Consider the following 25559-nt stretch of genomic DNA (forward strand, 5'->3'; position numbering starts at 1 on the left):
TTCATAATTCCCATTTGATGAACTGGGTATTTGGGCATGAGTCTTCATCTGCATACCATGAATTGCTTGTAGAACTGACTATTAAATTGTTAAGAATACATAACACTCACCTTGAATGAAAACCTTGTTCTTCAACCCTAACAGGTTGAAATGGAGTCTTCTTCATAGGTAAAAACAAATAGTTTCATCAATCCCACAAAAACTTTCTTAGCACCTGGTATAGTCACTTCCTCCACTCTCATTCCCACCCTACTGACCCCTGGCAACCACTGATCACTACAGTTTTGTCTTTATAAAGTACCTTGTAAATAGAAACCTATAGCATGTTACCTTCTGCAACCGGCTTCTTTCATTAGGCATCATGCCTTTGAAATTCATCCAAGCTGTTTTTCGTGTGTTGAATGGTTCATTCTTCTCTGCTGCTGAATAGTATTCCATTGTATTAATATAGCCATTAAAGGACATTTAAGTTGGTTTTAGTTTGGGGCAATTATGAAAAGAGCTGCTATAAAGAATTGTGTGCAAGTTTTTGTAGGAAGAGATTTCATTTCTCTAGGCTAAATATCTAAGAGGGGGATAGCCGGGTCAGATGGTTAGTCTAGGTTTGACTTGTTAAGAGACTAACAAATGATTTTCCAGAGTGGTTGTACCATTTTGCATCCCCACCAGCAAAATATGAGCACTCCACTTGGAATCTACCCTCTTCAACACTTGGTATTGTATTTTTTATTTTAACCATTTTAATAGGTATATAGTAGTACCATATTACGTTCTTAGTTTGAGTTTCCTTAATAGTGATGTTGAACATCTTTTTGTGTTTACTTGCCTTCCATATATCTCGTTTAATATCTTTTCAAGTCTTTTGCCCGTTGTTAAAATTGGCTTCTTTTGTTACTTCTGAGTTTTGAGAGTTCTTAACATACTCTGGATATAAGTTGTTTGTGAGATGTGTAATTTTCACATATTTTCTCTCAGAATACAGTTTTCGTTTTCTTAAAGAGTGTATTTTTTGAAGCAAAAGTTATTAATTTTTATGAATTCCTATTTATCAATATATTTTTATCTGTTGGGATTTCGGTGTCTAAGATGTCTATGTCAAACCCCAGGTCAGGAATATTTTCTCTTTTGGTTTCTTTAAAATGTTTATATAGTTTTACTTTTTATATTTAGACCTATAATTCATTTTGAGTTACTTTTTGTATTAAATGTAAACTTTAGGTCAAGGCTTACTTTTTTGCACAGGACATTCAGTTGTTCCAACAACATTTATTGAAAAAAGTACCCTTCCTCCTTCTAGTTATCTAGTACCTTTTTCAAAAATCAATTGTAATTTTACTTGTGCAGGTCTTTTTCCAGACGCTCTATTCTGCTTTTTCCAGACGCTCTATTCTGCTTTGTTGAAGCCTAACCCTTCTCCAATACTCTCTTGATTACTGTAGCTTTAAAGTAAGTTATTAAATTAGATTGTATTCACCAACTTCATTCCTCTTTCAGTTTTTTTTTTTTTTTGGCTATTCTAATTTCTTTAGCTTTCCATATAAATTGTAGGATCAACTTGTCTTTATCTACAAAAAAAATTCCAATGGTATTTTGATTAGAATCGCCTTAAATCTATAGGTCAAGCTAGGTAGGAGTGACATTTTACTATGTTTAATCTTGCAATCCATGAACATGCTATGTTTCACTGTTCATTTAGGACATGTTTGATTTCTTTTCAACATTTTTTTTTAATGGCTGCACCTGTGGTATATGAATATTCCCAGGCTAGGGGTCAAATCAGAGCTGCACCTGCAGGCCTACGTCACATCCACAGCAACACCAGATCCAAGCCTCATCTATGACAGCCACGTCTATCCAAGCCTGCGGAAAGGCCGGATCCTTAACACACTGATCAAAGCCAGGGATTGAACCCTCATCCTCATAGATACTAGTCAGGTTCTTAACCTGCTGAGCCACAACAGGAACTCCCACTAGCCTGTGATCATTGTCTGTCAAAGTCCATGCTTGCATACAGAACTGGCTATGCAATTTGGGGAGACCAGTGGAAAATGAAAAAAAAAAAAAAAAAAAAAAAACAGGGAAAAAAGTACCATTGAAAGTATTAAGATCTAAAGCTTCCACAAGTCTTGACTTATGCTGTTTTTCATTTGCTGTTTAATGTTATTCAAAGTAAAGAAAAATTAAAATGAAATTTCAGTTATTAGCATGAATTTCAGCACTCATATTTATCTTGTGCACCACCAGCTTTAAGTGCAAATATAGGGGCATTTGACTTGATGAGAAATCACCAAAATCACACAATTCACATTTCATCACTCACACATGGGTGTATATTTCATTCATATCGGAACAATGGAAATGCTGCAAAAACTAACTCAAATGTCTTCATAGTCTTCATACTCACATTCTACCAACCATCTCTGTTTGGGGCTTCCTGATGGGTTTGGAAGAACTGAAAGAAAAGGGGGCTATACACTGTCCAACATTTCCCTTGCCTTTCATGTCGTTTTTAGCATAGGCACTTGGCTGATAGACGCTATGATAAGATTTCCTGATGGTGCATGTTTCTTAACAACGTCATTTCTGCATCCCAAGCAACTTCTGGTTTCAATGGAAAGTGTGGCCTCCCAAGGGCTGTCTGCTCTCTGGCTTGCTTTGTAATGCTGTAGACATGCATGCTCCGAGTGTTGTTGAACTCCATGCCTGATGGGCCCACCAGTGTTCTGTGCTCGTGGGCCATCAGAAACACTCTATGGGAATGGACAGCAGACCCACGTGTTGTACATCCCTCTTCTGCTCACGTACATGCTCTGCTGCCCTGCCAGACTTCACTTACACAGTTCAAAGATAAAATTATTAAGAATGTCAAGATAGCAACAGCAGAGCACTCAACCAAGCATGGGGCCCTCCTGAGCATGGCTGCCCAAGTCATACACCCATGAAGCTGGCCTGGCGTGCGCATGTAGAACTTGCCAATAAGGTGATTCTGCATTTTTTTAATTTGTTTTATTGCTCTCCCCACACTTGACCTCCCGGGAAATCTGCAGAATCCAGTGTGACATTTTGAGATCATTAACCACTTGACAGGGGAGGAGAGAGAAATTTAAAGCAAATGCGTCAGGAGTCACACCTAATCAAAGATCAATCCAAAGCAAAGATAAAAGCAACTTGGAAATTACAACATGAGTCAATAGCAAGATAGGGTTTGATCCCAAACATTTTGGAAACAGGTCAGTTATGTCAAGGAACACATAGCTGTCCTCCAAAACATACTGAAATGAAAATATTCACATTTTTTCCACCTGCCACAACCCCTTTACCCTGCCTCCTTTAAAAAAGACATAGTTGACGTTCCATATGTAAGCTATAATGTTCAAACTTAAACAGCTTAGCGGCATAACAGCATTGCAGCCCACGTGAAAAACAGTATCTCATTGTTCTATCAACAAGAAATAAATCTTATGATAAATTAAAGGTAATATACATTTTCTATGTTATAAAAATATATTTCTTGTTTCATTTTTATTTTTGAGATCTTTTAAATATGTATCACATTTACCTTCTTCTTAAAAAGAGTGTTTAGATTCCTATATGACCTTTCTTTGAGGACTAAGGATTATCATGTCAAACATCAGTTATCATACTTTCAATTGGATTCAACAAACATTTACTCAGGAGCATTTATAGGCAAGGCATGGTGCCAAGGCTAACAGCCATCTTAGTCCTGTCTGGGATGCTCTAACAAATCTACCATAGATGGGGTGACGTATAAACAACAGAAATTTATTTTTCATGGTTCTGGAAGCTGGAAGCCCAAGGGTGCCAATGGGTTTTGGTGAGGTTTTTGGCGAGGGCCCTCCTTCTGGTTTGCAGAGAGCCAACTTCTCCATGTATCTTCGCATGGTGGAAAGAAGACTAGCTAGCTTCTCGCCTCTTCTCATCAGGGCACTAATCCCCTTGAGGAGGATGACACCCTCATGACCTAATTACTTCTCCAAAGCCCCAGCTCCAAATATCATCACCTGGGATGAGGGTTTCAAACTTTGGAATTGGGGGGCAGGGGTACATGCAGTACATTGCAATGGGCTTGCTATTTGGCTTCTATGATCCAATTGGAGAAGTAAGGCAGATACATAAGTTCAAAATTCCTCTCAAAACACAAGAACTATTATCAAATAAATCTAAATACCATGGGGGACACAGAAGGAGAGGGAGAGAACATTATGGGAATTCAAATGGATCTTCAAGGATGACTTGCGATGGCAAGAAAGGGTGTGCCAAGAATTTCACATGTCAGAAATGGAAAATCACGGGTGTGAAATAGAGCAAGCTGTTTTGTTGGAAACTTGGATCATATTGAGTTTGGCAATAAACAAAACAGTGAGAGAGTGTTAAACATACCTATAAATAATAATAGGGAGCCATAGAAGGTTTTAAAATATGGGGGCAGGTCATTAGTGTTATAGTTTAATGTAGCTATGCCTTTTGAGATGTAGAGGATGCTTTATACTTTTAGAAACTGGTGTACTAGGAGTTCCCGTCATGGTGCAGCAGAAACGAATCGCTAGGAACCATGAGGTTTCGGGTTCCATCCCTGGCCTTGCTTAGTAGGTTAAGGATCTGGTATTGCCGTGAACTGTGGGATAGGTCACAGATGTGGCTCAGATCCTGTGTTGCTGTGGCTATGGCTGTGGCTGGCAGCTGTAGCTCCGATTAGACCCCTAGCCTGAGAACCTCCATATGCCATGGTTGGGGCCCCCCCTAAAAAAAGAAGAAAGAAAGAAAGAAACTGTTGTACTATTTATTATCTGTCATTTTAACTTATAAGTTTTCTGTCACTTTTTGTCCTGCCAGCTGTTCTTGATACTGTCAGGATATGTGACTCTAGCCACATGCAGATCTAACGTTCTACTAAAATTCTGTTTCTAGTCTACAAAAGCTGGAAGCTAAATAACAAAGATGATTAGAATCATATTTAAATAAGCATAGATAGGCTATGGGAAATTGACTGAAATTTAATATTCCTCTAGATTGTTGACTATTTCACTTAGTCCACAGCAAGGATTCACCTTTAAAGGCATGACTTTTGACTCCAATAAAGATGAACATTTCTAAATGAAACTTCTGATTAAAAAGAGAGGAATTGACTATCTTTTTTTCCTACTCAAGTCTCATGAAAATGACAGCTAAGGTGTTTTTTGAAAAACAAATTAATCAACAGGTCAAAGGGAAGGAGAGATAATCTGCTATAAATGCTTTCAACAAATTTCTGGAAGGTGAGAAATGGATGGAGGAACAATAATTACTTTGGCAGGAAGAAGAAAGAAGAAAGCCAATTACTTGCAGACAGGTGGGAACAGAGCCGCTTCATACTGAAGAAACTCTGAGTGGCTCGGGATATGTATGCAATGGAAATTCCAAAAGGAAGGCCAGAGTAAAGCCCAAATGTGGAAAAAGGCATCTGTTGGAAGTCTGCCCATAGTGAGGCAGAGCCCATCCAGCCTCCTCTCTCCCACCATGAGCATTTGTGCAACCACTCTTTCTTTGCTTTGGGGCAGAATGTTGGAGCTTTAGTCTTCAGCGCAGCTGGACTTGGCAAGCAGGCCCTGGGAAACGCAGAGATGAAGGGCAAAGTAAAAGCCTATGTGTCATATTATGGTGCCCCAACCCCCCCACTTCCCCACCTGGCTTCCAGAGCTCCTTTTACACAGGCACACATTCATGCGCATGCATGCGCTCACACACACACACACACCCTTGCAAGAGATCCAGGTTCCCCTCTAAACAGTCCAGAGAAAAGACGTATGCATGACGACAGTGAGGAGTTCTCCAGTGAGAACTTCCTGATCACCCTATGCTGAAGTTTCCCCATCTGGGGTCTTACGGCTCCCAATCATGGTGCCCCTCTTCTGAATAGAGACTGAAAGGTTTTCTTCTTCCTGACACCAAACACATGGTGTCTTCTCCAACACAGCTCCTCTCATGTTGACACCAACTAGTGTCCAACAATTCGATTTAGTTCTGGCGCTGTCTGCTTGGAGCTAATGTCCAATCCCACAAGCTAAAGGGCTCAGTCCCACAAGACTGCGCCCCCCACCCAGATGCCAATCACGCATCTCAGGCCACCCGTACTTCTGTACTTCTGACTGATCAGCTACAAATTGGGTGTTCTCAAAACCCAGTCCTTAGTTTGATCATTTGCTGGGGCAGCTCACAAAACTCAAGAAAGTGCTTTAGTTACTATTACAGGTTTGCTATAGAGGGTACAAATAAGCACAGTCAGATAGAAGAGGTGCTGTGATCAGGAAGGTCACAGAGCTTCCGTGCCCAAGGCTGGCACAACACCCTCCCAACATCTTCATGTGTTCACCTCCCAGAAGCTCTGTGAACCCTGTGCTTTAGGGTTTTGTATGGAATTTTCATTGCATAGAGGAGATTGATTAAATCTTGGCCATTGGTGATTGAACTCAATCTCCAGCCCCTCCTCTCCCTTCCCTGGAGGTCGGAGGGTAGTGCTAAGAGTCCCAGCCCTCTAATTGTGCCTTGATCTTCCTGGGGACAGACTACCATTCTGAAGTCACCTAGGATATCTCATTTCAAAGAGAAAAAGAAATGGAACAGAATGAATGTAGGAATGAATTTAGAAATTGAAAATAGTATTAATACTCTCAAATAGAGAATAAAAGAAAAAGTTCATCCCCAAAGAGCAGGTTGCTATGAAAAATCTACAATTAATGACAAAAAAAAAAGAGCTCTTGAAAATAAGAAATATGGGGAATTCCCACAGTGGCGCAGCAGAAATGAATTTGACTAGGAACCATGAGGTTGCAGGTTTGATCCCTGGCCTTGCTCAGTGAGTTAAGGATACGGCATTGCTGAAAGCTGTGGCATAGGTCACAGACACAGTGCAGATCTGATGTTGCTGTGGCTGTGGTGCAGGCTGACAGCTGTAGCTCCAATTCAACCCCTAGCCTGGAACCTCCATATGCCATGGGTATGGCCCTGAAAAGCAAAAAAAGAAAAAAAAAGAAAAGAAAGAAAAGAAAAGAAAAAAGAAATACGGTTGCAAACACTCTTTTTTTAATTTAATAGAAAGTTGAGGAAAATTTCCAGAGACTAGGCAAAGATCAAGGAAATAGAAACAAAGGGAAAGGGGGGGGGGCAAATTAGAGGATTAACCCAACATCCACCAACAGGAGTTGCAAAAAGAGGGAATAGAAAAAACGAGATGAGGAGTTCCCGTCGTGGCGCAGTGGTTAACGAATCCGACTAGGAACCATGAGGTTGCGGGTTCGATCCCTGCCCTTGCTCAGTGGGTTAACGATCCAGCGTTGCCGTGAGCTGTGGTGTAGGTTGCAGACGCGGCTCGGATCCCGAGTTGCTGTGGCTCTGGCGTAGGCCGGTGGCTACAGCTCCGATTCGACCCCTAGCCTGGGAATCTCCATATGCCGCGGGAGCGGCCCAAGAAATAGCAACAATAACAACAACAACAACAAAAAAGACAAAAGACAAAAAAAAAAGAAAAAACGAGATGAGAGATAATGATCCAAGAAACAGTACAAGACAACTTCCCAGAACAGAAAAACAAGTGTTTTCCACTGAAAGTGTTGTCTGTGAACTCTGGACAATAAAGGATGAAAATTTTACACCAAGGTGCATAAGTGAGAAATCTCTGCAAACAAGCATGAAAAAAGAAGGTCCTAAAAGCTTCCAGGAATTAAAAACAGATCATATAGAAAAGAATGGGAATCAAAGAGTCATTATGTGAGATTCTAGATAGTCACTGAGTTATGTCATGCTTTTGCAAGCCTGAGAAAGAATAAGTTTCAACTGGAACCAGCTTCAGGAACGTGCTACCTGGGAAGTGGCATGGGGACTTGAACAGAGAAAAAGACCATATATTAGGGTTTAATGCCGTGGCCACCATTTTTTAAATCTTAACAATTTTATCTTTGAATTTGCGTTTTGTGAATGAAGTCTGATAGGACAATGGTACATGCACAGAGCTGCCTCCTGTCACCTCTTCACCCCCTGGAGTGGCTTCCTGGCTACCTGTTCCTTGACCCCCACCAAGAGACTGCTACATACACTCACCCTATGCCTGAAGAAATGTGACACTAAAATAGCAAAAAAAAAAAAAAAAAAAAAAAAAAAAAAAACAACAACAAACAAAAAAACCACAAGAGGTTCAAAGAGAAAGGTCACAAAAGAAAGGAAAAAGCTTTTTTTTACTGATTTTTTTTGGGAGAAAAAAAGGCCTCACATTTTTATTTTGCACAGGGCCCCATGAATTATGTAGCCAGCCCTGGTTTCAATTTAGAGACTGCTTGAGAAACAAATTTTTTTGTACCTCAAAAGCTCAACTGTGAATATCACCCAATATAAAAAGAGCAGGCTCTGCTAACACTGGTTGATGTTTATAACCATGTCAGGATGGTTCCAGGGTGGACCCCTTTCCTACTTTTGGAAATTTCTTGTTCCCATATATCTTTTCTGAGCCACATTCTGACTCCAGAATAAGAGAGCTGACACTGGGCACTGGATTCACATCCAGACAATTTCTGTCCAAAAAAAAGATAGTGTCAGACAGAACTAGATTCTCCCAAGGAAATCCTTGTGTGCATTTGGGAGGTTAGTGGAGTTTTTGCCATCTGAAGTGAGGCACGTGTATTTGGAGAGTTTCTGGGGGGTCTTCGAAATTCAAGTTAAGGCAAAACCATCTCAAGGAAGATGAGACTCTGAAAATGGCCACCAAGAATTAAGAGGATTTCCTTCTCTGGGGAGTTTTAAGAGGAAAAGTGATTCCTGCTCATCTGGATGGGCACTGTTGGCACCAGAGGCAAAGGGCAGAGGGTGTGAGAAACTCAGATTTTCTAGTCTCCCCCACCTCCTGCATCTCTGATTTTCATTTTCTTAGGCACCAAGGTCACTGCCAGCAGTGAGAACAGCCAAGTCTAGACCTTGCTTTCTGAAGTAAGTACTGCTACTTGCTTCACACAGATCCACATTCCCAAAGCACTGAATTCTCCCCCCCGCTCCTCCTCACTGCCACCCCAGGAACCTCAGCCCTCACTAGATTCGTTGACCTGACAACTGCCCTTTACACAGGGATTTGTATCGTAAATTGCCACTAAGAGGCCTCTGATCTGTATCTTCCTCACAAATGTATGCTGTCGTGGTTTGCACGCAGAAGCTGGTGTCTACACATGTGGCAGGCTTGTGGCTCATCAGACAGGTTCTACGAACTTGTCCGCCAGGTGGTAACCATATTCTTTCATGCTTCTCAGGAACTTTGGTGCAATGCAATTACCTTTGACAGTTCTTGAGTGGGACAGCAATTTTCAGCAAATGTTTTCAGTAACCAGAGGCCTGAAGGAAAGGAAATGTGAGTACTTGGGTTAAGCTCTGAACTCGGCTCTGACAGCTCTTCAGCACCTCTGGGGTGTTATAAATAGGAATTCTATGGAAATTCGGGCACGTGGGATTTAATGGAAGGTTGCTGAGCAAGGCCAATGATTCCCACTGGATTTAAGGAAGAATTTGTCCCTCCACAGGATAAGAAGGTCTACCCTGGGAAAGTTCTGAGTTGCAGAATACAGGAGCATTTTCTTTCACTGGAATATCATGTTAAAGACAGCTTTTCCTCCTCCACATGAATCCCACACTGCAGACTGTGCCATTCACTCCTTGTATCTGCCTGAAATTATGGTGCTCTCAGCATTCCTCAAAGTTATCCAGGGAACTTGAAGATCAATTCACCCTACATATATTAGCTTCCAGTTTCAGGAAAAAGATACTAAGTTATCACAGGTGGGTTGTTCAAAACTGGTTCTTACAGAGTGAGAATATGAAAGCCATTTACTTCTCCAACCTAAATGTCCATCATCAGATGAATGGATAAAAAAATGTGGTACACACACACACACACACATACAGACACACACACACACACACACACACACACACACACACACACACACACACAAAGGAGTACTACTCAGCCATAAAAAAGGATGAAATAATGCCATTTGTGGCAATGTGGATGGACCTAGAGATTATCACACTAAGTGTAGTAAGAAAGAGAAAGACAAATACCTCTGATATCATTTATATGTCAAATCTGAAGTATGCTGCAAATGAACTTATTTATAATATTGTTTCCTAAGACATAGAAAACAAACAAACTTACAGTTACCAAAGAGGAAAGGGAGTGAGGGAGGGATAAATTATGAGTTTGGGATTAATAGATAGCAATTACTATATATGAAATGGACAGACAAAAAGGCCCTACTGTATAGCACAGGGAACTATATTCAAGAGCCTGTAATAAACCATAATGGAAAAGAATATGAAAAAGAATATATCTAGGCTTGTATGTATAACTGAAGCACTGTGCTGTACAGCAAAAATTAACACAACATTATAAATCAACTATACTTCAATAAAAAGTAAATAATACAATATTTTTAAAAAGAAGGTCAGTTGCTTCTCCACACCCTCTCCCAACCAGCACCACACACACACACACACACACACACACACACACACACACATCAAAGACACTACAAAACAAAGTACCTACAGTCTCTAGTCATACCTCATAGGAAAAGAAAAGACCCAACTGATGCCCAAATCACCAGGTTTTAAAAGGGCTGATTGCACATGGTTGATAACTGCAGAATTCAGGGCTGGAGAGGTTGAACCTCAGGTCATGTGGTCATGACCGAGTCCCAGAGAATATACTCTGATTCACATCCTGCTGGCCTGATGGAGAGCAACACTTCCCTTTGACACACCCAAGAAAAGATCCTACCCTTTGCTCCAAGTTCATTAGCAATGTTTTACAGATAAGCTTTCTTTTGTTCTCCAGTGACTAGACACGTGATATCATCAGCTCTAAATCAATCCACATTTTCCCTTCTCCCTAAAACTGGTCTCACTGGCAAGGGAAACACCAGCTAATCCACAACATGTTGCAGGTTTTGACATCTCCAGGTGCCATCATTTGTCACTTTTTTTGTTTGTTTACCAGTCACTTTGTCAATAAAAATTATTCAGAGAACAGAATATTGATTATAAACTTTTCTTGCCAATCTCATCTCTACCAGAGTTTGACATTTGTCTTTTACCACTTTTGAACTTTTCATGTGTCTCCAAACTTTGTTCTTCCCTTTTATGTGAACTTTGGGTGGTGAACAACAGTCCCCAAAGTGAACTTGCAGAGGGTATAATAGAGAATAACTCAGTTAGACTTGGTCCTTGTTTCCTGAAAGCCGCAAGGTGGCTGAACCTTGGTGGTCAACCTTTTAAGTGTTGAACATGGATCTGCTTGACTTGAAACATAAGAAGAGACACCACAGCCAGGCAATGTGTATAATCAGGCCCTTCCCCCAACATGCCCAGATGGGGAAACAGCAGGTTAAGATCTTTTATTTGTGTACTTTTCCTTTTTTTTTTCCCCCTTTTTACTGCTGGACCTGCAACATATGGACGCTCCCAGGCTAGGGGCTGAATTGGATCTGCAGCTGCTGTCCTATGCACAGCTTATGGCAATGCCACTGAGCAAGGCCAGGGATCAAACCCACACCCTCAAGAACGCTATGTCATTTTTTGGTTTTTTGTTTTTGTTTTTGTTTTTTTACTGTTTTTTTAGGGTCACACCCCTGGCATATGGAAGTTCCCGGGCTAGGAGTCAGAGCTATAACTGCCAGCCTATGCCACAGCCACAGCAGCTCAGGATCCAAGCTGCATCTGGACCTACACCACAGCTCACGGCAATGCTGGATCCCCAACCTGCCAAGTGAGGCCAAGGATCAAACCTGCATCCTCATGGATACTGGTTGGATTCATTTCTGGCGAGCCACAACAGAAACTCCTGATTACTTTTAAAATAATAGCCCTTGGTCAATTTCTTTCTTACTATAAAACAAGAAATATGTCTGTTACCTAAATATCAGGAAGTACAAGGAAGCAAAAAAGTTTTGAAAAATGAAATATTCAAATTTCTCTAGTGGGATCAGTGTTGGTTAAAGAGACCCCCCCCCTTTCTCACTGGGATATCTCTACCACAGAGTCTGAAGAAGTTAAATATTATCTAGACTCCTTTACAACTTAGCAGGTCATATGTCACATTTTTTAGCTGATGAGACCTAACTAGGAAAAAAGCAAAACAAAACTCCTGAGGGAATTTCTGGGAAAACTCTGGATTTCCCCATCTTCCTCCACTGATTGGAGCTGCAGCGTCTCTCTTGGATCCTGAGACCATCAGCAGGAGGATGAAAGCCCACAGATTAAGGGAGACAGGGTAGACACCTGGGTGTCACTGAGCAACTGAACCAATACCAGCAAGCTCCCACCTCCAGACTTCACCTCAAGTGAGAAGCTAACAGCCTGTTTACGTAAGCCGCTTTAATTGCACTTTCTGATATATGTGGTATTCCTAAATGATAACACCCAATCACCTGGAAAAAGCTCCATTTTAACTGGATTCACTGTTCGAAGGGCTTTGCTTTTTTTTAGTTAGTTAGTTACTTTGGTTGAATATCCCATTACCACATGGTTTCCATGGAAACAGGTTCAGTGTTTTATGCACTGCTATGTACTCAATACTTAGAATGGTATAAGGGCTTTCATTTTTGAAAGAGATCAAATGTATACCTTTTTGTATAATTTGACCCCAGACTTATCAAATTTGCCACTTAAATCAACTTCAGTAATAACTTTACTATCGTAATAATAATTAGTAATAATAACTAGTGTTCTTACAGCAATTTAATTTTTATTATCTCATTACCTTTCTTTTTTCTTTTTATGGCTGCACCTGCAGCATATAAAGTTCCCAGGCTAGGGGTCAAATCAGAGCTGCAGCTGCAAGCCTACACCACAGCCCAGTAACACTGGAACTAAGACACATCTGCAACCTACACCACAGCTAGCTACAATGCCAGATCCTTAACCCACTGAGTGGACACTATGTTGAGTTCTTAACTGCTGAGCCACAATAGGAACTTCCTGTCTCAAAGAAACGAGAAAAAAAAAATAAAGTAATAAAACTGAAATGCAGAAAAGATTAGTCTTCCAGGAGGTAGCTGGGATTTAAATTCAAGTAATGTGGTTGTAAATACTTCCCTCTTTCAGTCATATGTGCTAAGTCCCCTCCAGTGAGTTCCAACAAATACTCAAAACTACAGCTTGGAAATGAGTAAACAGGAGCTTTCCCAAGATTAATTCTAAAAGCCAGCTGAGATGTCAACCACGTTTGCAGCAAGGTTCATTCCCTAAACAGATCACCCAGGCAGACAGAGCCTAGTGGCCCTCGGGCCCATTGCTGTGCAAAGCAGGACTTGGTTCCTGCAGTGGAGTGAATGTTTGTGTCCTGCCAAATTTCCTTTGTTGAAATGAAATCCCAATGTGATGGTATTTGGAGGTGGGGCCTTTGGGAGGTAATTAGGTCGTGAGAGGGGAGCCCTGATGAGTGGAATGAGTTATAAGAAGAAGCCAGGGAGCTAGTGAGCTTTCTTTTCTGCCAAGAGAGGGTACAGTGGGAAGAGAGCCATCTGCAAACCAGGAAGAGGGCTGTCCCCAAGAAACCAACCCTGCTGATGCTACAATCATGGACTTTCAGCTACAGACCTGTGAGGAATAAGATCTAGGGTTTAAGCCATCCAGTTCGTGGTATATTGTTATAGTACCCTGAGCTGAGACTCTTCCCAAAATGTCATCATGGAACCAGAGAATAAGCATGCTCACTTTTCCCAGTCCTCTATAAATAGGATGCTTTCATCTTTCCTTTTCAAATACCTTTCACTTTTTTGAGTGAGAACACCTCAAAATGGGTTTTTAAATATATGAGCCCATTTTTTTTTAATAGCACAGTAATTAAGGAAGTGGCCTTTGGGGAGTTCCCACTGTGGCTCCATGGCAACAAACCTGACAAGTATCAATGACGATGTGGGTTCCATCACTAGCCTTGCTCAGTGGATTAAGGATCCAGCGTTGCCATGAGCTGTGGTGTAGGCTGAAGATTCAACTCAGATATGGCGTTGCTGTGGTTGTGGTACAGGCTGGCAGCTACAGCTCCAATTCCACCCCTAGGGTGGGAACTTCCATATGCCTCAGGTACAGCCATGGGGAAAAAAAAAAGTGGCCTTTGTATTCACACAGAGCTGAATTCCACTCTGGATCCACTACTTATGAGGTGTGACTTTGGACAAGTTAACTGTCTGGGAACTCAGTCCTTTTGTCTGTAAAACAAGGATAATATACTCACAATATTTCCAGAAGGGGTTGAGGATTAAATGAGATAATATGAGCTTGAGGACATGAAGCTCATTTTATGAGGATTTATGCATATTTTTAAGTTTTAATGAAGTACAGTTGATTGACCAGGTTGTAATAATTTCTGCTGTACAACAAAGTGATTCAGTTATACATGTACCCATATTTTTGATGATCTCTGTGGGCTCTTTCAATTCTATAACTTTAACAGGATCCAACTAACATTCCTTGAGGACTCACATGTGGCATTATCTGGTATGATTCTCAGAGTGACTTTGGGATCACAATCTCCATGTTACAGTGGGGAAACTGAGGCAACGAGTCTATCAGTGTCACATAGCTGGGGAGTTGATGAATTGGATCCAATTCTAAAGCTTATGTTCTTTTAATCAAAAGGAATATATCATTTTTTTCTTAAGATATCCTAACATGGTTTTAAAAATGGGAATGGTGGAGGGGAAAGGAATGGGAATGGATACGAGTATAAATAAACATCTTTCAACTCTTTCTATTAAAACTCCATCAAAAGCATCCCTCCTCTTATAACCTGGTTTGCCTGGTACTGGAGTTATTCATGGCTGATGTGCGTCTGGTGCATGTCTGTCTTTGTGGCCATCAGGGTCACTGATGCAGTGAGATCTGAGTCCTAACTGGCTGTTCCACAGTTTAGCTCTTGAAAGCCACTGAACCTCAACCTTAGAATGCAGAATCATAGCTTGCATCTCAGCTTTTACTGTATAATAAGAACCCCCACGATGATTTTATTTGCTCATAATTCCGTGGGTCAGGAATCTGAGCAGTGTGTGATAGGGGTGTCTCACCTCTGCTCCATGAAATCTGGGGCTGAAGCTGGGTCTTGAGAAGTTGGTGGCTGTCTGGGACCTCATATCTATGGCCTGGATTCTGGTCCTTGGCTAGATTCCTTGATTCTTTCCACTTTTGTCTTCCTCAATGTGCCAGTTTCAGGGCTCTGGGGGGAAACTTTCTAAGAGGACATGCTCCAGTGGGCAAGTGCTCATCAAACTTCATCTTGCTTAATGCTTGCTCATATCCCTTTGGCCAAAGGAAGTCAGATGGCCATGATGAAGGGGAGAGTAGAAGGGCATACGAGCATATCATGTTTTCTTGCGCTTTGCTTTACTCTGTTTTGCAGATATTGCAATATTTTTAAATTAAGGTATGCACATTTTTATGACATAATGCTATTACACACTTAGGAGACTATATTATAGTGTAAATATATATTTTTTTCTTTTTAGGGTCGCATGTGCAGCAATTGGAAGTTTGCAGGCTAGGAGTCGAATCGGAGCTGCAGCTGCCACCCTACACCACAGCAATGCCAGATCCAAGCTGCATCTGCGACCTACACCACAACTCATGGCAATGCCAGATCCTTAACCCACAGAGTGGGGCCAGGGATTGAACCTGCATCTTCATGAATACTAGTCAGGTTTACCACTGAGTCACAACGTGTAACATAACTTATATGAATTGGGAAACCAAAGAATTCATTTGACTCACTTTATCATGATATTCACTTTTTAGCGGTGGCCTGGTACTAAACCTGCAATATCTCCAAGGTGAGCCTACATCTACTGGGAGGCTTTGTTCACTGGGGGCACCAGTAACCAGGGTAACAGTCTAACACGGGCCAAGTAGCAGGAGAAGGTGATGAGAAACTAAGGTGAAGTATAATTATCAAAGACATCAACCTCTGATCATTGCTATCTGTACTTTCCAGAAAATCAGGTTTTGAGAAAGATAGAGGCAGTGGCCTAAAGCAGTGAAATAATAATAGACATGCTATAATAATAATAAAATGATAGTAATTGTTTGGCATAATTCCTTGTGCCAAACTTTATGATAAATCCTATATAAGTGTTATTCCTTACCCATCTCTATTAAGCTAGTGCCATGATCCCATTTTGCAGGTGAGAAAATGGAAGTTGAGAAAAATTAAACCATGTGCCTAAGATCATGGCTCTGGGGAAGGGTGGAGGCAGGATTTGAACCCACATCCATCTGACTCTAAGGCCAGGGAGCTAATCCACTAGGCAAACTGCCCAACTACGGGACCAGTACTGAACATGTCAGAAGACCTGAATCTGAGTCTTCAATCTGCACTTTCTATGTGACTTTTTTATTTTCCTTTTTAGGGCCGCACCCAAGGCATGTGGAAGTTCCCGGGCTAGGGGTCCAATCGGAGCTGCTGCTGCCGGCCTGCACCACAGTCTCAACAATGCCAGATTCAAGCCACATCAGTGACCTACACTGCAGCTCATGGCAACACCAGATCCTTAACCCACTGAGTGGGGCCAGGCATCGAACCCGTATTCTCATGGATACTAGTCAGGTTCGTTACCACTGAGCCACAATGGGAAACTCTCCCTAGGTGACTTTAAGCAAGTGATGTGTTCTGCTTGAACGCTGCCTGTAAAATTAGGGTTGATGATAAGGCAAAAGAGATGATGTGAAAATGAAAAAGTTGAGCAAACAGCCAGGACAACCTCCTCTTCCAAAGTTTCTTTCTCTTACCTCCTTCTTCTCTCCACCCTCTTCCTGTGATGGACTGAGCTGCTATACCAGGTGCTTCTGCTCCATAACAAACCACCCCGAAACTTAGTGGCTTCAGACAACCACCATCATCATTTAGTATTTTGTTATTTTGCAGAATTCTATGGTGGGTTGGATGGTTCTCATCTAGTTGGCTTGATGAGAATCTCCCCCGTGTCTATGACCTAATGGGGGGATGGGGTCAGGTGGGGGCCAGCTGTTCTAGAATGGCTATGATCACATGTCAGGGGTTGGATGGTTGTGAGTCAGGAAATAGGGTGATGAGCCACACACCTCAACCTCCGGCAGGCTGTCTGGGACTTGTTCACGTGCTGGTCCCAGGAGAATGAGAGAAAATTTATGAAACCCCCAAGCCCAGGCTCACAGCTGGCACGTGCTCTCCCTCCACCACATTCTATTAGTTGACGAAGTGAGTCACTGTCCAGCCCAGATGCAGCAGGTAAGGAAACAGACTCCACCCAGATGAGAGGAGCTCAAAGTCACATGCACAGCTAGGAAGGGTGTGTGGTCGTTTTGACCATCAGTGACCACACTCAGCCAGTTTTTCTGGAGCCAAATGTGTGCGCCAGCCTTCTCGAGTTCTCTCTGCCCTCAAACCCAGACAGTTTGTTTTTCCAGCAGGGCAGAGATTGCAGGTCTGGATGGCGTTTTTGTTTTTGTGTTAGTTTTGACTTGTAGCTATTTCCAGGATGTTTCTCTCTGAAAGGAGAATGGCTCAGTTCTGTCAGCCCTGTTTATTAAGATGAGCAGTGACAGAGCATGGCTTTGTGGTCAGAGGTCCTGGCACCTGGGGCAGAGTCAGCAGAGACTGAGACAGGCTCTTGGAGTCCTGGAAACATACTTTCAAAATAAGATGATGGTATCCTTCCGAGGTGCTTGGAGCTGTCTGTTGGCCAGGGTTTTGAGAGCCAAAATCTTGACTCGTGTCCCCAGCCCTGCCTGGGTGACAAGGCAGGTTCACCTTGCCAGTTGGTTGGAGGGACTCCTGGCCTGAGGAATCTATGGAACTCTCGGTCCTCAGATGACAATGTCTGGTTCTCGCTTCCTCTGTTTTCAAGATTGGAGATAGCACAGCAATTCAGACAGTGGCAGAGGGCCTTAGAATGTCCCTTTGATGGAATCATCCACGGCCCCCTCTGAAGAAGGATGAGAGGGGTCACATGCTCCTGACAGGGTCCTCCTGATGGGTGTGCATGCTGAGGGCAGGTGCATGCCCAGTTTGGGTCACTTCTCACCATCTGGGGCTGGGACAAGGAGGACCTAGAGGGGAAAATCACTCTCATGCACTTTTCTGGCAGAACTTCTAAGAACAGGGCCCGCTCTGGAGGAACTCTTGCAACACAGCTGAGATGCTGCAGGGACATGGAAGGGTCACAGGTAGTAGGGGTCCAACATCCCTCCCCAGCCTCTCTTCCCTCAGGTGGAGTCAGGCATGGTGGCATTCCTAAGTGAGTGGGCAAATGAGAAACTTCCCCTGCCCACACGTAGGTATTAAACGAGGTCCAGCAGGAAGCCAGTATCAGATCTGCCTGGAGGCTACATGGGGAAGCCAGAACCTCCACCCAAACCAGCCATGGACACCTCACTCCACCCCCATTCTCCCAGGAGCACAGAGGTTCAGTGGCACCTGTGGGAGGCACAGCATGGCTCTGGGAAAACGGCCTGCTCGGCTTCATCCCTAGGTACTCGTTTTCTGGCTCCGAGAAGATGCCAGGTTCATTTCTCACCCACAGGAAAGTCTCCAAATCTGAAAACCAAGGAGGCTCCCCACACCGTACCTGGACCAGGGCAAACACAATAGAAACCCATCGATTTCTTTCTGTGTTTTCTCCCTGCTGGCTCCAGCACCATGGCCTGGGGACAGCAGATCTGGGCCAAGCAAGGTTGGTTCCTGCCCCACTTCATTAGCAAGTTCTCATCGGAGGCTGGTCCAGCCCTGTCCTGAGAGGCGCCCCCCCACCAACACACACCCATCGGATTTTCTTGCTCCCTCCATGAACAACCCCTCCTCACACTCATGCCCTTTCCTTTCCCCTGTGACTCTGGTTGCCAGGCACCTCCTAGCAGATGGTTGCAGTCAGCCTGGAGGAAGAGAGAAACTAAGGGACCCTGAGGATGAGGATCCATTCCTGCAGGATCCAGAACCCGGGAGGGTTCCCAAGCCCCATGACAGCCCCGTCTCTGAGAGCCACCATGAGAACCTGGTGAGCCTCGCCCAGGAGCTTTGCCCATTTCATAGCATCACCCACTTCGGAATGTTCTCACTTTAGCCCTTCTGCTTGGGAACATCCTACTCCTTCCTTTTCTCAACTGTTCCACCCAGGTTGATTCCATCTTTCTTTGTGTTTTGAAGAATATCCTCTCTTCTGGTATCCCGTGGACAATTTGATTGTGTGATGTGAGCAGGAATCTGGCCCTGAGAGGGAGAAGCATAACTTATGAAGGCTGGAAAGTACCCTTGGTCTTGACCTCAAGAGCCTGGTGGGGAATTTGGGGAGGTCTTCAAGTCTACAGTGTCTGGAATACACACACACACACATGCCTGCCCAGACTGGATCCCCAAAGTTCCCTTCAACACAACATTTAGAGTTAGACTTTTCAGATTCTAATAAAAGGGTTCAATTAAACTAAGTAAATGGAGGCAGAGGGGATGGTTAGTTTCTATGTGAAGGGAAGGGAAGCTGAGAGAGAAGAGACGGGGGAGATGCTTCACTGAATATCAGAGATTTCAGGATTTAGCAGACAGATCTGCCAGTAGACATCTCTGTGTCCAGGGGAGGTTTTCTGGAATGAAATCTTTACTGTTTTCTTTTTTCTTTTCTTTTCTTATATTTTCTGGCCTCCACATGCAGCAGCTTGATGTGGATCTACTCCCAGACCAGGGAGTGGACCTCAGGCTGCAGAAGTAAAAGCACAGAATCCTAACCATTAGACCACCAGGGACCTCCCAAGCTTTATTCTTTCAACCGTCTCTTGGCTATACTTGGTAACATCTGGTCTCCTGGGAGGAAATGCGAGGTTAGCCCAAGTGTGAGCGAGGATGTCCCTTGAGGCCAAGCCCTCAAGTATCTTTTTTTCTCCTACTGTCTCCCCAGGGTGTGGGCTTCTCCACACACCCCACACCCCTCTCCATCTGCGCTGGCCCTGCATTCACCCTGCTCCAGGTTCTCTCTGCAGCTGACATGACACAAGGGCCGTGGCAGGCCCAGGAAACAGCTTCAGCACCTCCAAGCTTCCTTTGGCTAGAGGTGCAGCAGGGGCACTAAGTCTCCCAAGATTCTACTGCACTCAAATCCACATAAGGCAATCAGGCCTCACCAGATGGGCACGTCCAGTCAAACCACCCTCGCCCACTCCCAGTCCATGCAGCAGCCCCCCACCCCCACCCCGGTATCATGCATATTTCCACTCATTCACAGAGCTGCACGCCTGGAACCTGCCCTGCTTCTCTCTTTGAAAATCCGGTGAAAATGTGTGAGTTGTTGCCTTTCCATCTTTTTGAAATTATAAAGACATTTATCACCACATTACAGAAAATGAAGAAACTGCAATTAAAATGTTTCTCATTCTGTTTAGTCCTTATTGGTACACATATAGGTTTTCCTTCTTCGGATTCTTTTCCGTTCTGGTTTATTACAGGACCTTGACTCTAGGTCCCTGTGCTGGACAGGAGGACCTTGTTGTTTATCCATCCCGCATATCATAGTTTGCCACTGTTAATCCCAAACTCCTAACTTATCCCTCTCCCACCCTTTTTCCCCTTTGATAACCATAAGTTTTGTTTTCTAGTCCAGGAGTCTCTGTTTTTTTCAGTAAATTTATTTGTGAGGGGTTTTTTTGCTTATATAGCAGTAATCAGAATGTAGGGAATTCTATTGACTGACTTATTCTCCGCTTGAGCTGTACTTTGTGACCCGTGAGGCCTCTGGGCCCTGGAATCCACCCATGGCAGGATGGGGGCCAGGAGCTGCTCAAGGGCTGACCCTGCACTCCTTGTCCTTGACCTCCACAGGGAGAGATAAATTGCCTTCCTGAGCTGAACATCCTGGTGTATCTAGTGTCAGGGCTCTGGCCCTGCACCCTGGCGAGTCTGCCTTTTGCAAGAGGGAGGTTGAGCACGCTCCTTCTCCCAGTGGGTGATGCAAAGCCGGTGCTTCACAGAACAGAGCTGTCAGTGTCTCTGGAGGATGGACCTTGGCACCGGGTTCAGAGTGGGTGGAACACTGGGTTTTTGTTAGTGCGCCAAGCCCATCGGTTCCACTGTTTCCACAAACCCAGCGGTTTTTCCTGACGCTGCCAGAGGTTGGGAGGGGGCAGCTGGGGCTGTGGAGCAGGACCCCAGGGACCAACCCCCCTCACTGCCACAGCCTCCTTGGTGCCTAGTCAGTTTCTTCCCAGGCAAACACTCAGCTCCCTCCCTAACCTAAAAAAAAAAAAAAAAACGAATGAAGAGTGGGACTGTTTGGCCAACACGCTGGCTAAGAGAAACTTTGGAGGCGGCTCAAGGGCTACTGCCTTTCGATGGGGGCCATGCTTGCAAACACAAATATTAAGCTTGGCAATCTGGCTGTCTCCCGATTCCCAACTTAGACAGCGCTTTGGAGGCGGGGGTCAGGTTGAAGTTGGGGAAGAGAGAGATGAAGAAGAAAGATACAGAATCTGCTGCAACAAAGTGAGCTTCTGATTTCTAGATAGTATTTCACTGGTACCTGTGTTTAACTCCCACCCTTAAAATGTTACTTTTAGGAGTTCCTGTCCTGGTGCAGTGGTTAACGAATCTGACTAGGAACCATGAGGGTGTGGGTTCGATCCCTGGCCTTGCTCAGTGGGTTAAGGATCTGGCGTTGCTGTGAGCTGTGGTGTAGGGTGCAGACGCAGCTCGGATCCCGCGTTGCTGTGGCTCTGGCGTAGGCTGGCAGCTACAGCTCCGATTCGACCCCTAGCCTGGGAACCTCCATATGCCACAGGAGCGGCCCAGGAAATGGCCAAAAGACAAAAGAAAAAAAAAAAAGTTACTTTTAAAAGCTACTTTTCTGGGAACCTCTAGAACAGATTGTGTGGGTGCATCTCAGCAGCTCCTCCTTATGGGGTCCTCAGGCTGGAGATGCGAAAATGACATTGTCAGTGCCTGGATTCTTGGAAGATGGATAACTCACCCCCCACAGCCCAAGACTGGCCGCTGTGGGCATCCACTTCCTAAAGGCTGAGGATTTATGCTGCACCTGCGTCTTATGTATTCTTTTCTGGGCTGGGCAGCAGGGACGGCTCCAAAAATAGATGGGGTGGGAAGAGGGGGGCTCAGGAAAAGCCAAAGTTTATTACACTCACAGATCCTGGAGACAGAAAGAACGGCATCCACAAAGGGCCACGTGGGAAGGACACCAGGGTGGTCACCAGGAGGCAGAAGACAGGAATGGGAGAGTATGTTCGGGTCATGGCCTTTATTGGGGATCCCACTGGGAAGGCGAGGCAGGGCAGGGTGATGTTTAGGATTGGCTGGTTTGTTTGTTGTTGTTGTTTTGGTGGATTTGGGGCTTTATGGGTGGTCCCTAGTGGCCAGCACCTGGCCCTGGCCATGGCATGACTGAGGCAGAGGAATATGACCTCCTGGGGTGCAGGGGCCACACAACAGGGAGAGCTCTGGTTTGGTTAGTCTGCACATTAAGGGCATGTTCCTGGCTCAGTCCTGTGCTGCCTCTAAGAAATGGCTAGCCTGGGGAGGGGCAGTCAGGAAGATTTTTCTAAGATGGCAAAACATGATATACAGAAAATTGCAAATGTTTACAATACATGACAACTTTCTCCAGTTGAGATCACAGCCAATGAAAATGGACCTGACCTTAGAGGGGATGCCAAATCTGGAAGATGACAGAGTTCTGTGCACAGCACGGTGCTGGCAACAAAGCATATGTGGGTGTGCCAGGGGTTAAGTGTACCCAGCATTGGGAGAGAAGAGTCTTACCCAGGATGTCAGAGAAAAACCCACATCCAGGGCTCAAGCCTTTGAAACCCGGGGCCCCAGATTTTAGCAGTCATCTGGGCTTCAAAGAAGCTAGAAAAATATGCAGCGCATCTGTTATGTTGCCCTTTCTTCATGTATGCCCCAGTTATCTTAGCTCCTCCAGCTATATGTCATTTAGGGTCCCCTTCCCAAAGGGCATTACAATACACGCCATTTGAACCAATGCAATAATTTGCCCTTAGGCAATCATCAGGTACGAATGTCCAATTCTAACCTCTTAGATGCTCACAAGCATTCATAAAAGAAGCTTGAAAACAACAAAAGTCAAAAGTGAAAAGAGAATTGGTTAAAAACACATGTATAAGTGAGCAATGCGCAGCCTTTTAAAATTATGTCTTAGGAGTTCCTATCGTAGCTCAGCAGAAACAAATCTAACGAGCATCCACGAGGACGCAGGTTCAATTCCTGGCCTCAATCTGTGGGTGAAGGATCCAGTGTTGCCATGAGTTGTAGTGTAGGTCACAGATGCAGCTCAGATCCCGCATAGCTGTGGCTGTGGTGCAGCTACAGCTCTGATTCGACCCCAGCCTAGGAATCTCCATATGCCAAGGGTGTGGCCCTAAAAAGATAAATAAATAAATAATAAAATTATGTCAAATAAATTAATGTGAGAAGTGTTGCTATGGTAACCGAAAAGGGTTACAAAACAGTATGTTCAGTGTGATGTCAAAAAGGTTGTAAAATGGGAGTTTCAGTTGTGGCTCAATGGGTTAAGAACCCAACTAGAATCCATCAGGATGAGGTTTGGATCCCTGGCCTTGCTCAGTGGGTTAAGGATCTGGCATTGCTGTGGTGTAGGTCACAGACACAAGGCTCAGATCCCAAGTGGCTGTGGCTGTAGTGTAGGTCAGCAGCTGCACCTCCAATTCGACCCCTATCCTGGGAACTTCCAAATGCCATAGGTGCAGCCTTTAAAAGAAAAAAAAAAAAGTTTGTAAAACATTGTGTACAGTGTGACACTGTTTTTGGTTAAACTATGATATATATATATATATATATTTCATAGAAAGGAAACTCTATGTATCAGAGTACTTCTTTGCCTGTTCCTCACATTCCTGCCAATTTTGTGGCTTTCTCAACAGATCTGGAGAGGCAGCGCCCAGCCTTCGCACCGACCCTCCAACCTGGACAGAGTGGCTTATCTCAGTTGCCCTAATTGGTGCACAAAACCCTAAAACAGGACCTCTCCCTTTCCTGGCCTCTCAGACCTGCTCCTTCATGTGCTGCAGGCTTGCTTCCTACCTCAGACAGGGCCAGCCAGGCCCCCTCTTTCTGCCCCCTGCTTCTCTGATTGCTCTGGATGAATGAAACCAGTCAGGCTCACTTGGGGTCTGCTTGCCTCAACCTGAACAATTAATAAGGCTGATAAATTTTATTCCATTTGGCTCCATTCCTCGTGTTTGTAAGCATCAACCAGACCCCCAAAGGAGAAATGGGTGAATTGTAGAATCCAGTCAACGAACCCCAACTTGAACCTGGAATGGCCTCAGGCAGCTAGAGCCTAGGAGACAGGCAATGCCAGGAGTCATTTGGGGTGTTCCATTGGGAGTGGGCAATAGGAAGGGAATTCCTGTTGGCATCAAGGAGGGTCGGGGGTGGAGGCTAGAGACCCTTCTAAACACTCCACCATGCACAGGACAGCCCTCCACAACACAAATCCATCCTCTGCACCTGTCTGCCATGCCAATGTTGGGAAACTCTGGTCCTAAGGATGCATTTAGAAGTGCTGAAACCACTTGTCTACTATTTTCTATATTCCCTCATTTACCTACTGTAGCTCTATGTTGCGTTAGTAGCAGGGAGGAAAAAAAAAAAAGAATAAAACAAAGTTACTTTAAATGTTAAGATAAAGTGGCCGTATGACACTTAGGATTTGAAGAATGGATGAATGATGGAAGGGAAAATATGACTTCTGGAAAAAGGATGGCTAAGGCCATGAACTTCTTGGAGCAGGGATATCTATACTTAAAAAAAAATTATTAAAGTGTAAATGATTTACAACATTGTGAGATGTCTCTAGTTTGTATGACTGTGTATACTGAACACTAGCTAGGTAGCTGGCACATGGGAGATGCCGCATAATTGTGGGTGGATGGATGGAGTCTCAGCACCACCAAGAACACTTCAGTATCTTATCATAATCATTTTGCAGTACCTACACATTTCAAATCATCAGATTGTACCCCTTAAACAATGCTACATGTCAATAATATCTCAACACAGCTAGAGAAAAATAGGGGAAAAAAAAGATAAAGTGGCTGTAACACATCAAAGTTCAGGTGTGGCCACATCTTGGAGACAATTTATTGATGAAAATAAAATCCTGGTTCCTGAAAACAGCTCTGGTCACTCCTTGAAAGGCCCCTGAGAATAGAAATCATGCCTGGGAGGCAGCAAAATTGGATTTGATAGAGTCCTTTCATGGTTGTCCATTACTAGTAAAAAAAACTTGGTAAGTCAAACCATCCCTAGGGGACTGGGGATTTTGCGTTGGCTTGTTTTTTTTTTTTTTTTTCTTTTTGCTCAAATAGAGTGAATTTTTAGCTACTGACACAGATGTATGGGTGGATAGTGCAAGCCAGAGAGCATGTAGTTCTGGCTCCATTGGTTTATTATGACTGGTCGGTCCTAATTAAAAGACTCCCTTTGTCTTGTCTTTGGGACTTCCGGACATGGCACTCGGGTT

The 25559-nt window shown here is 43.8% G+C and overlaps 1 protein-coding gene across 14 annotated transcripts in view; it reads right to left on the reverse strand.

The window, feature by feature from the left end:
* Window positions 1–25559, reverse strand: part of TASP1 (taspase 1) — a 392837-nt gene that overhangs the window by 86948 nt on the left and 280330 nt on the right. For 4 of the 14 annotated variants that reach the window (XR_014831942.1, XM_085003110.1, XM_021078005.2 and 1 more), the window contains 2 exons: window positions 9311–9369; window positions 3520–5606 (listed from right to left, as the gene is read on the reverse strand). The exons of 7 other annotated variants lie outside the window; for them this stretch is intronic. Coding sequence is in view for 5 of the 7 variants with exons in the window: in XM_085003110.1 (XP_084859236.1) it covers window positions 9355–9369 (15 nt within the window). In the remaining 2 variants the exon portion in view is untranslated. Of the gene's footprint in view, window positions 1–3519; window positions 5607–9310; window positions 9370–25559 lie in introns of those variants that run through there. 3 more of the 14 variants (XR_014831943.1, XM_085003108.1, XM_085003118.1) reach the window with 1 other exon arrangement.

This window comes from Sus scrofa, chromosome 17, assembly GCF_054392235.1.
Source record: "Sus scrofa isolate SSC_HxYL_T2T_F1_AM1 chromosome 17, Sscrofa_HxYL_maternal_Yorkshire_Landrace_v2.0, whole genome shotgun sequence".
Taxonomy (NCBI): domain Eukaryota; kingdom Metazoa; phylum Chordata; class Mammalia; order Artiodactyla; family Suidae; genus Sus; species Sus scrofa.